We start from the raw sequence: 12315 nt of genomic DNA, 5'->3' as shown, positions 1-12315 counted from the left end.
GTGAGGTAAAAGAAATTTAAACAGACTGAACAGTACATTTCTCTGTGTGGTCTACAGATAAATCATTTAAACCATAAAAAAACTCAATGGGACTTACTTGTGAGTAAACATGCCATTTCCACCATTATTTTCTTGTAAATGGAAGCTTTGTTAACTTTCAAAGAAACCAACACAATACTTCCCCACACTTTAAACAGGAGAGTTCAAATTTGATATTTTTTTTGGGAGGGGAAGGGATTCAATTGGGTGCATTTTCAATATCGTCCTCCCCACGATCCTGGACAGCAGAACGTTTTCAATTTTGGTTTTTGTTTCTCCACTCTCCTTGCTTTAAAAGTGGTGAATTTTCATATAGTGCATTTTATATAACACAGCATTGAGTGTCTGTGTGTGTGTGTATGTGTAAAATAACCCAGAAAATGCAGAATACAAGCCCGGAGTGTGACCCTAGTTTAGGATTATTTGACATGAATGTTCAAAACACATCCCCTTAGCATGTCCCATGACAACATAATTACTTGTATTATGTGCATATACTAAGTACTTAAGATGCGCTTGATTAGAGAAGTCAAACATACATACGTGATACTCTAGAAGAAAACCGAGTCACTAAAAAGAGGTGCCGGACCTTCCAGAAAAACTTGCACTCGAAATAGTAGCTGCATTCCTGGTAATGACTGTTCAATATACATGGCTGTTGGTGTCACAGATCAACAACTGTAGTTAACATCAACGTACAGTCAATTGGACATAACCTCTATTGAGTTGTAAACAACAAGCGAAAGTTATTTTGGTGGCAGCGGTGGGATCATTTTTTTTGGAGCAATGTGAGGGAGAGGGGAGAGAAACAGGAATACTATACAGCCCTGAGTTATCATCACCAACAAGGGAAACACACAAACTTGTGTACACATTTAGGTTTCAAGTTAGATTATGAGGTCTACAGCTTTACAGGTGTAAGCTCCATAGATCGATACTTATTATTTCCTTCTTTGCAGATCTTCCAGATGTGAAGTTGGACTGTGGAGTTTCCTACAAACAGATTCCATTATCGATGAGATCCTGTGAGGTACAAATGGAAGCATTTGGACAACAACATGAGCCAAAATCTTACTAGGTGGAGTAAGATGGGCCTCAATTTTCTCTAGTGATGGTCTTGGTCACCAAACTGCCCTTGCCCAGAATGGCCTCCTGGGTGGATTTTGACATTAAGAAGGTAGCATGGATGTGATGGGGTGGGTGGGGGAGAGGGAATCACGTCCAGGTGAGGAAAAAGAAGGACTTGATGCAGCAGCTGTAACTTTTATAGGGCACGTGATGGAGAAAGCCAAATAAGAAGTTCCTATATCAACAGCCCAGCACATGTATCTTTTCTTTTTTTAAAAAAAGAAAAGATGCTGGCAACTTGAGCGTCCTTGGAATCTCTGGATCTACCACTATAGGCAGAAACCTCCTTTTGAGACGCTTAAGCCTTTTGAAAGCTTCCACCGTGAAGTGGTACCCTTCTAAGGTCTGCGCTAGTCAATCGCGATCAACTATCTTCAACCACATTTATGGATTGTACCACAAGGGGATAGGATCCACCAGACGCTTCTCCTCGTGCCCCAGAGCCACGGGACACATTACACGGGACAGGCCTTGCTGAATCGCGCCACGCAGCAGTTGGGAAGAGTCAGGTGGAGTGGCTTGCCAAACTAATTGGCTCACTGCTGGCAAGACAGAACACTGTCAGAACAGGATTGACCAACTTATTTTCCTGGTTGCGCTTCTGCGCCTTTAACAAACATATTTCACACAGGAAGCTTCTTATCACTCCCCCCCCCCCCCATGACCCGGTAAAGCTCAATTTATATTTCTCTGGCACAAGAGCGGAGCTGGTCGTCAAAGAAAGTGACCTGACACGAGAACGGTGAAATTGGACCTAGCTCTGGGAATCATTAAAAAGAAGGGGGGTGGTCCAAACTCCACGGAACAATCTCAAAGAGAAGCAACCAGAGTCTCTGGCTGGGTGGGGGTGGGAGGAAGAAAGGGGTCTGGAGTTTTAATCCCAGCGTCCCCTATAAAGTGCTTTAGTTCCCACTGGCTTCTTCACAGGGGCAGTAACCATCCAGGCTGGAAGCAGCTGGTCTCGAGCCAGGTGATCTACCTGCGGGATGTGTGTGTGCTTAGATCTCAGCACTGCCTGCAGGTTGCCAGGCAACAAAAAGCAAAAGAAAACCCCACAGCCTCCTTAGACCGGGTTTCCTCTGCCTGGCCACCAGAGTGGTATTTCCTGACAGCTGCTCTCAAGAAGGCCTGTTTGCTCCATGTCTAGTCCTGGGTAAAGATGTTCACAGGACCTGCCCTGGCTTAGCATGTCTTGCAAGGTGGGGTTAGAGGGTGTGTGTGATGATGGTCACATGACCTGGAACCTGTCACTGGTTCCGCAAAGTACACTTAGTGCAACTTCCATTTGTTTCATTTCGGGGTGGGGGGGGGGGGGTTGGTGCTTGGGGAGTTTGTGATGGGATCGCCGTCTTGACCTCTGAGAAGACAGACACAGATGAAGACAACAATCCTGTTTCCATTCATGGGCCCTGAGGATTTTTTTTGCCTTTTTTTTTAAACATGTTTAGAAACAAAGATGAAACTAAATCATACAGATACAGATATAGATATAGAGTTTTTGTTTTGTTTTTTTTGTTAAAAGTGTTAACTCTCTAATCTCTTTGACAAGTCTTACCTTTTGTCAGTGTGCAAATGCATTCTTAACTTTTTTTTGTTCTTTTTGTTTTGTTTTTCTCGTTTTTGTTTTTGTTTCCGTGTCAAACGACATGCATACCATATTGCTTATTCTCTATTAAAAAATAAAAGTCTGGGGAGGGTAAGAAATACACTGGATAAAAGTGCTAGAAGGATTCGGTCTAACAGACAAGGTAAAATAACCCTCCATGTAGAAAATTTCACATAGTTGCCAACATGGAGTTAGGGTTCGACCGTTTAGAATGCCTGTTGATTTCACCATGCCTTGAATCCACCCTTACGGGTTCATCTACACAACAGACTGACTCTTATCTAGGCAGTCCTCAAAAGTGCAATTCTGGGGACAGCTCAGAAACAGGGAATCCTTGACACCTTCTCCGAGCAACAACTGAGTGAAGCCATGACAGTTACATCCCAGTATATTTTTGCAGTTCAGATATTCCCATCAAGTGGCAAACTTTTTCTTTCGCATATCTCCCCCTTCGCTTCCTTTTTTTGGTACGACTGACAGGCACAATAATATTGGTACACCCTTTGCAGCTTGTGAAGAGCCACAATCACAGTTTCTGTCCACAAAAGAACCACATTTACTTCCATGTTTACATGCCACTTACATGCCACTGGCCCAACCATCCAAAGGGCCTTGCCCACTTTTCTGAAACAGGGCAGGTGCCACGCTGCCAAACTCAAAAACCATAAGTGGCATGTCAGAGCCATGAATGGCTTCTAAGCCCCTGAGTACCATTGTACCAATTTGATATACGGAAGGCATTGGGAATCTCCCAATTCCCATTACACGGCGAAAGACACCCCTCTTTCCCTCTAGAATGCTGGCAACTATGTTTCCCTACATATAAAGGTGATAATGAAAAAGCTAAACATCTGACTCAATGCTAGGCATCTTCTTATACACGCGTCTATTGCTGCAGGAATTTAAAACTCGTGGAGTTGAGTACACACTATTCTTATTGGCAATGTAAGGCAACCCATGCTCTGAAATGTACACATCGTTGTGGACCCGGCCGTCTCTGGAGCAGTACGAGGCGGTCGACCTTAGAGACGACCTTGAGTAACTGTCGTATCTCGATTTTAAGGATTGTTTATAAGAGTCTGTGGGGCTCCGCCCGAGAACTAAGTGCTGGTCGTCGCAATAAGAGTGCAGAAAAGGGTTCTCAGCTGAGCGGTCAGAATACAGGGACTTGACCCTCTTCCCATCGTCCAGGGTGCGGGAGAAAAGCGGAGCCTTGTTGCTCAAGAGTTTGCTCTGGGGGACAGTAAAGAGGGTTGCATAAGGGTTGACTTCGAGAAGCTTCTCTTTCTCTTTCAGGCTGGTGCTGCGGGCGGGCCTCCCAATGTCCATTTCCCTGCATTTGTCTAGGATGTTGTCGTATGAGTGCTGCCGGCTCATCTTCAGTTTGCTTTTTTTGGGAGGCTGGGTGTTGTTATTCTGGACCCAGTCGTGGCGATACAGGTTTTCCCGTGGTGTGGTGTTGGCTGTTTCCTGCAACATCTGATCCTCGTCGATATCATACAAGTTCCCCATCCGCATGCAAGCGTCACACTTGTACGGCGACCGGCTGGAATAGTGCCCGGCGTAAGTGGGAAGGCTGGAAAGACAACTCCTGCAGTGAGTGGCGTTCTGCCGGTACCTCTCATTCGCCTCCCCAAAAGAAGCATTCTTTTCTTTTCCGCTGTAGTGCTTTGAATAAAGCTTGTATTGATCGTTATTTGGAAGACTTTCTTCGTTTGGCAAAGGAGTTCTGTTACTCGGCTCAGCATTTCTGTAGTTGTCGTTATGATCCTGATACACTTCAGAATACTCCATCGTCTCTGGAAGGATAATATTCTCAATATACTGAGGGGTATCCAAATGAAAACTTCGTTCCTTATCCGCATCTATAATGTAAATTTTATCCCGAGGCAAAGATTGTTTGTTTTTCAGATATGTCAACTCTACTTCACTACAATCCTTCGGATATTTTGAGACGGGTCTTTTCTTCGCATTGTCCTTGGACTTGTGGTGCTTGTTGTTTTCAGGTTCCATGTGGCAAGTGGCTCGGCTCGAGGTGTCTGAAACATCCGAGCGGATGATCTCCTCAGGGATGTATCTCTGACTTTTCAAGGAATGCTGTCGGTTTTCCTCAGAACCATTCTCCCTCGGGCAGCCTTGCCGAATCGAATCTTGGCGGAGAGATTCTTGCCGCAGAGACTCGACTGACTTCCTCCACAACTGCCTCGGACGCGAGTTCGCTTTGGCTTCAGTTGCGACAGCCACTTCCACAGTGTTGGGATTTGATTCGTTCAGTGTGAGAGGGTGCTGCCCTTGGAAAACGTAATTGTTGAGGTTATCTTTGTGGCGGTTGCCGGGAAAGGTGTGCAACTCGCTTATATTATCACTGAAAACTTTCTCCTTCCCTGGGAAGGTTCTATTGTCTGAGAAGATCAGATTCCCCTTGTCCATCATCATGTCCATAATTAAAGATCCCCTGTGAATGAAATCAGGGGTCCTTTTAGGGGAATTGAGCCTGGAGGGGTTCATGTCAGCCAAATTAGTCATGTTCTTGGCCGTTCGCAGGAGTTTTAACATATTCGTCTGGGAGCTCGTTAAAGTGAAGTCGGGCGATTTCTTTTTTTCCTCGATGTGCACTCCATGAATGCAGCTGTAAATGCCCTGCAAGAGTCACAATGCAAAACAGATGAAAATCACCACTGTTACATACAAAGATATCTGCAAGTCGTTATCAGCAGGATTAACGTTTATCAATGGCGAACCTACACAAAACTTTTTTTAACGAGTTGGGTGTTGGTTCCCTAAACCTGACTTGCTTTCCCCACAGCTCAAAATTTTCAAAGACTGTGGCTCCTGCCTTTCCCTCCACATCACTTTCCCAAGCTGAAACAGCTCAAGTAGAGGGTTCTTTACTCCTTATTAAACTCCAAAGTGATGTTAATAATTTCCCACTGGGGCCGTTTTGGCTTAAGAAAATGACCCAGAAGGGAAGCCAGGAGTCCCTTTTCTTCCTATACCATTGTCCTTTGATGAATCGCTCCTTCGTGGGCTTTAAAAATGATATATCCTCACAGGTGCTCTGGAATGGAAGGCAGAATTACTTGTTTAAAAAATGAATGGATAAATAAAAATTCTCATGTAGTTTGGCCCTATTTAACAGCCCAAACCTTCCATGGATTCAGCAATGAACTGTCAGTCACCATGGACCTTGAGACAGTATTCCTGTTGACTCAGATGTGGATTGACTGTTTAGCCTACCACCATTTGGCCAAGAGGGGACACTAACCAGAGGAAGGAATCAAGTGATCCCAGGGAGCCAATCCTATTATGCTGTCATGTATCTGGACTGAAGGTGCACCAGAAGACCTGCCTCTACTCCAGGTAAATCTCACTTGGACTAAGGTACAAGCAGCGTTCTTATTCCTAATGATCAGAGGTGTGTTGGGGAAAATGGCACCTGGAGACAACTCCTTCTCTGGGCGGCCCTGTACATCCCTGCTGCACTTGGGGATGGGGCTAAGGGGTGTGGCCGCACTTCTGAGCCCCGCTCCCAGCCCCCCATGCTGACCAGCTTTTGGAAGCCAAAGCTTATGAAAGCATGAAGGCTAGGGGCGGGGCTTAGGGCCATGCCCCTGACTTCTGTGGATGCCAGGGGTGGGGCTCAGGGGCAGGGGTGCTTTCAAAAGCTGGCTTTCAAGCTCTGGCTTTCAAAAGCCAGTCAGCCGGGGGGGTGCTTGGTGGCATGCAGCTGGGGCGCATGCCGTTTGGTCACATGACCAAAAGGCATGTGCCCAGGGACATGTGTATCCCCATGTCCCTAGGGTGGTACGCTCCCGCTAATGATCATTCACACAGATTTAAGTTCAATAGCACCACAGAGAGCAATAAGGTTTTCAGGGTATGAGCTCTCAAGAGCCAATGCTCTCTTCATCAAACATCAGACTTTTGACTGATGAAAGTTCATACTCCGAAAATCTTATTGGTCTCTAAGGTGCTACTGGAGTTGAATTCTACTAATCTATTTATTATTCCAGAGGGTAATAAGACTACCCCCTGGAAAAATAATTCACGTTCTATATTCTGTTTCAGAAAAAGATGTTAATAGGGTAGTATATTCCTCTGCCACAGAACTCAACATGCTGAAACTTCTTTGTTGTAGAACGCTCTGCCTGGGTCCTAGTGCCTCCCTATCCCATGTCAAGCCATGTTTGATTCACAGTACTACCTACCAAATTATCAGGCAAATGATCCTATGAAATACCCGTTCTTTCCCTGCGCTGGGGGACATTCACACAATCTACAATGGGTCATTGTCAGCGGTGGGATTCAGCAGGTTCGCACCAGTTCAGCAGAACTGCTTGTTAAAATGGTGCTTGTAAACAAACAGTTGTTAAATTTATTGTCGAAGGCAACACAGCCCGGAAACCACACAGCACCCAAGTTGTTAAATTATTTGAATCCCACCACCGGAACTGGTTGTTACATTATTTGAATCCCACCACAGGTCATTGTTACCCAATGGAGCCTTCATGTGCAGGAGCACTATACCTCCAAGGCATCAGCACAGGGGCAGAAATCATTGGGGATGGCCATGAACCTTCAGGCTCAGCTGAGGAGCGGGCAGAGCTATTTGGCAGGCTGTTGCATTAAACACAGCTGTGCCCTGAATGAAGTGGTGGGATTCTGCCAGTTTGCACCAGTTCAGCAGAACCATTTGTTAAAATGGGGCTTGTAAACAAACAGTTGTTAAATTATTTGAATCCCACCACCGGAACTGGTTGTTACATTATTTGAATCCCACCACAGGTCATTGTTACACAATGGAACCTTCATGTGCAGGAGCACTATACCTCCAAGGCATCAGCACAGGGGCAGAAATCATTGGGGATGGCCATGAACCTTCAGGCTCAGCTGAGGAGCGGGCAGAGCTATTTGGCAGGCTGTTGCATTCGCTTGCTTGTGCCCCCTGAATGAAGTGGTGGGATTCTGCCAGTTTGCACCAGTTCAGCAGAACCATTTGTTAAAATGGGGCTTGTAAACAAACAGTTGTTAAATTATTTGAATCCTGCCACTGCCTGGATGGATCTTAGTTGAGCACAAAAAGGCAATTTTTACCACTGTTTCTTGCCAGACTGCTTGAATAAATGCTGAGTTCTGCATAAAAATGCTTCTGAAAGCCACAGAAAAGGGAAGGATATAGTTCAGCCAATGAACAATCCTTTCATTGGAGGGGTCACTGATTCCCTCCTCCCCCCACCCCACCGCACCTCGCCCTGCCTGCTGTAATTAGGTATATAGCTCAGTAGTTTCATCCAATTATCTTTCTGTATGCTTTAGCAACCATAGAATAGCAGAGTCTATTAGCTAATTTAAAAAAATTGGAAGTGTCCAAAGATGAAGACAAACACTTCTTTGGAAAGAAAGATCCTTTTTTTTTTTTTGGCGACCGGTTGCATAATAAACAAAAAAAAACTACAGCTCTGGCCGTATGAATAAATGACTTCATTTATAATGCAAATTGCACTTGCGGAAGGCTTACAATTAATTAGAAAGATGGTCACTTAACACAAAGAAGTGCAAAAACAGACAGATGTACAGGGTTGGAGCAACACAACGGGGGTGGGAACTTCGGGGGTCCGGATCTTAGGGATCCACCCCATATTGAGGGCATGAAGCTTGGGGGGGGGGAGCATTTGTAGGATGTCCTATCTTCTTCTGCACCAGTTTTTCACCTGCTTTTCAAACGCATGGTCTAGACCAGGGATCTGTAACCTGCGACTCTCCAGATGTTCATGGACTACAAATCCCATCAGCCCCTGCTGGCATGGTCAATTGGGGCTGATGGGAATTGTAGTCCTTTAACATCTGAAGCGCCAGAGTCAGACACCCCTGGTCTAGACCTTTCATATCACAAGGAAGAAGAATAAGTCACGTTTGGATTTATACCCCGCTTTTCTCAACCATAAGGAGTCTCAAAGCGGATTACAAACTCCTTTCCCTTCACCTCCCCACAGCAAATGCCTTGTGAGGTGATGGGACTGAGAGAGTTCTAAACAAACTGACTAGCCTAAAGTCACCCAGAAGGCTGCATGTATAGGAGAGGGGAATTGAACCCGGTTCTCCAGATTAGAGCCCATGACTCATATGGAGCAGTGGGGAATTGAACCGGATTCTCCAGATCAGAGTCCACGGCTCTAAACCACTACACCGTGCTGAAACACCTTCTTCCTGGGTCTCCATATATCAAAGGCTAAAACCCTACAGAATCATAGAATCATAGAGTTAGAAGAGACCCCAAGGGCATCAAGTCCAACCCCTTGCCATGCAAGAACACTTTTGTCTCTGTTCCTTTTCTGGAATTCAGAGCAGGATATTCCTTTGGAGTAGCACCCACCCTTTAGAAGCTATATACCCACCCTCTCTGCCCCGGGAAACTTGTCCTTAGACATACAGTTGTCAAGGGTTGTGTCAGGATGTCATTGTTGGGAGAGGGGAATTGCTGGGGAGAGCTTTAGCTGATTCAGGTGCTGCTTATCTGTTTCCCTGGCCTTAGAGCTTGGCGGCTGGGACGAGCCTTCAGGCTGGACTTTTTCTAACTGACTTGGTTCACATGTGGGGGTGGGGATTTGCTGCAACATATCAACCTTGGGCTAGTCACAGTTCTTCAAAGCTCTCTCAGTCCCACCTACCTCACAGGGTGTTTGTTGCGAGGGGGGAAGGGAAAGGAGATTGTCAGCCCCTTTGAGTTTCCTTACAGGAGAGAAAGGGGGGATATAAATCCAACTCCTCCTCCTCCTCTTCTTCTTCTTCTTCATCATCATCATCATCATGATAGGTTAAAACCCAGAGACCGCTGCCACTATGCGCCCACTGACTCAATGTTCCCCAAAGAATGAGACAGTCTCAGGTGGTCTTTGGCACTGCTAACTTTATACTGGTTGGACTATGAAGTTGGTTTCATTTTAAACCACTCTACATCATCTTGAGGACCTTTGGGTGAGAAACACGGTCTAGGAACATGGTAAATAAATAAGTAGTTTCTGTTTAATTAATCAGAAACTCCTTCCTCTGACCAGGTTAATAATCTCTATCCTACGTTTCCACTAGAATAGGAGCCCCAGGGGGTGAACATTAAGACATTAATACAGGAACTTAATATGTATATGTAAAATATTTTTAAAATACCATCAGCTGCCTTATGGCCACCCCGCAGGCCTTTCAAGGCAAGAGATGTCCTGAACTGCTTGGCCCTCGCCTGCCTCTGTGTAGCAAACCCTAGACTTCCCCGGTGGTCTCCAATCCAAGCACTAACCTTGCTTAGCTGCTGGAATCAGATGAGATCGGGCTAGCTTAGTCTGCAACCTGTGGCTCTCCAGATGTTTATGGACTACAATTCCCATCAGCCCCTGCCAGCATGGCCTTAGGCCAGGGGTCTGCAACCTGCGGCTCTCCAGATGTTCATGGACTACAAGTCCCATCAGCCCCTGCCAGCATGGCCTTAGGCCAGGGGTCTGCAACCTGCGGCTCTCCAGATGTTCATGGACTACAATTCCCATCAGCCCCTGCCAGCATGGCCTTAGGTCAGGGGTCTGCAACCTGCGGCTCTCCAGATGTTCATGGACTACAATTCTCATCAGCCCCTGCCAGCATGGCCTTAGGCCAGGGGTCTGCAACCTGTGGCTCTCCAGATGTTCATGGACTACAATTCCCATCAGCCCCTGCCGGCATGGCCTTAGGCCAGGGGTCTGCAACCTGTGGCTCTCCAGATGTTCGTGGACTACAATTCCCATCCCATGCTGGCGGGGGCTGATGGGATTTGTAGTCCATAAACATCTGGAGAGCCGCAGGTTGCAAACCCCTGCCTTAGGCTATCCTGGTCAGGAGAAAACGCATGCAGAAGTGGTTGGCCATTGCCTGGCTCTATGGTGCAGCCCTGAACTTCCGAGATCAGGCTATTCGGGTGGGGGCATACAGATAAAACACAACCATGCAAGACAGGGTCTATCAGTGGCTACTAGCTATGGTGACTAGATAAAACCTCCAGGTTTAGAGGCAGTAGACCTCTGAATACCAGTGCCAGGAGGCAACATTATGGGAAGACCTTGGCCACAAAATCCAGAAGACGGTGGCGTTCGCTCTGCTGAACGAAACGAACAGTGAGAGCTATTTTCAGCCGTTGTGAGGAGCAGGGAATTTCACGCCCACCCCTGCAGACTCACTCCAAAAGCATTAAATATCACCAACTCTTTTTAAAACACACTGCATGCTTGGTGATGCATTATTCAGGGGACGTCTGTTTGAGAACGGGATGTTCAGAGATCCCGACAAGCGCAGGCAGAACCACTTTGTGCTGTTCTTTGGATCCAGGCCGTTAAATGGCAAAACCAACAAGAGTCGTACTCACCCTGCTGATGGAAAACAGCAGTCCTGGCCGATCGGAGCAGACCCCGGTGAAGCAGAACCGCAGCTTCCAGTAAAACAAGTGCTCCCACACGAATGTGATCAGGCTGAGCGCCATGGCAGCTGCAAGCATGTAGAAGACGCCCGCCATGTTGTCAATGTCCAGCTGGCTGCTCATGACCTCGTTCTTCTCGTTGTGGCAAATGCCGGTGAGCCATAGGGTCTCCAGCTCCTCCATCTCCCCTAGAAAGGGAAACAAACAAAGCCCCAAAGGTTGGAACGAAGAAACCAGGGGGAAAAATGGCCTCTTCCCCCCAACCCCGACATTGCACGTGGCACGACAGCACGCTCCAACTAGACTCACTGAAAACGATACTCTAAAGCACAGATGTCAAACTCGCAGCCCTCCAGATGTTCATGAACTACAATTCCCATCAGCCCTAGCCAATGCTCATGTTGGAAGGAACTGATGGGAATTGTAGTTGATAAACATCTGGAGGGATGCAAGTTTGACACCCCTGCTCTAAAGTTGTTATTGTTTGGTTGGCAAAGTGGAAGCGGAACACTCCTTCTCCAGGTCTTGATTCAGCAAATAATCCAAGGGAGGGCTGGGCCTGCTAAATGAAGGACCTCCTTGCAGACCAGGGGGTGGGGTTCAGAGGTGGGGCCCACATGACAGCTCTCCTTTGGGTTTGGGGATTCCAGTTAAATATGGTCATGCAGCTGATTATCTTTATCACCTGCTGGTCCCTTGCACTACTGGTTCTCAGGGAGAAGAAGAAGAAGAAGAAGAAGAAGAAGAAGAAGAAGAAGAAGAAGAAGAAGAAGAAGAAGAAGAAGAAGAAGAAGAAGAAGAAGAAGAAGAAGAAGAAGAAGAAGAAGAAGAAGAAGGAGGAGGAGGAGGAGGAGGAGGAGGAGGAGGAGGAGGAGGAGGAGGAGGCGGCGGAGAGGAGAAGAGGAGAAGGAGGAGAAGGAGGAGAAGGAGGAGGAGAAGGAGGAGAAGAGTTGGATTTATATCCCTCCTTTCTCTCCTGTAAGGAGACTCAAAGGGGCTTACAAACTCCTTACCCTTCCCCCCTCACAACAAACACCCTGTGAGGTAGGTGGGGCTGAGAGAGCTCCAAAGAACTGTGACTAACCCAAGGTCACCCAGCTGGCGTGCG

The 12315-nt window shown here is 46.7% G+C and overlaps 1 protein-coding gene across 1 annotated transcript in view; it reads right to left on the bottom strand.

The window, feature by feature from the left end:
• Nucleotides 1–224: 224 nt before the first annotated feature.
• The window catches only part of GRIN2A (glutamate ionotropic receptor NMDA type subunit 2A), a 299483-nt gene continuing 287392 nt past the window's right edge, over nt 225–12315 (bottom strand). The window contains exons 13-14 of the mRNA XM_048493435.1: nt 11157–11395; nt 225–5413 (exon numbers count right to left, since the gene is read on the bottom strand). Coding sequence (XP_048349392.1) covers nt 3617–5413; nt 11157–11395 — 2036 coding nt within the window. The 3' untranslated portion in view covers nt 225–3616. The remainder of the gene's footprint in view (nt 5414–11156; nt 11396–12315) is intronic.

This window comes from Sphaerodactylus townsendi, linkage group LG04 (assembly GCF_021028975.2).
Source record: "Sphaerodactylus townsendi isolate TG3544 linkage group LG04, MPM_Stown_v2.3, whole genome shotgun sequence".
Classification (NCBI taxonomy): domain Eukaryota; kingdom Metazoa; phylum Chordata; class Lepidosauria; order Squamata; family Sphaerodactylidae; genus Sphaerodactylus; species Sphaerodactylus townsendi.
Note: the sequence above shows the minus strand (reverse complement) of the source record. Positions and strands in the feature narration are given on the sequence as shown.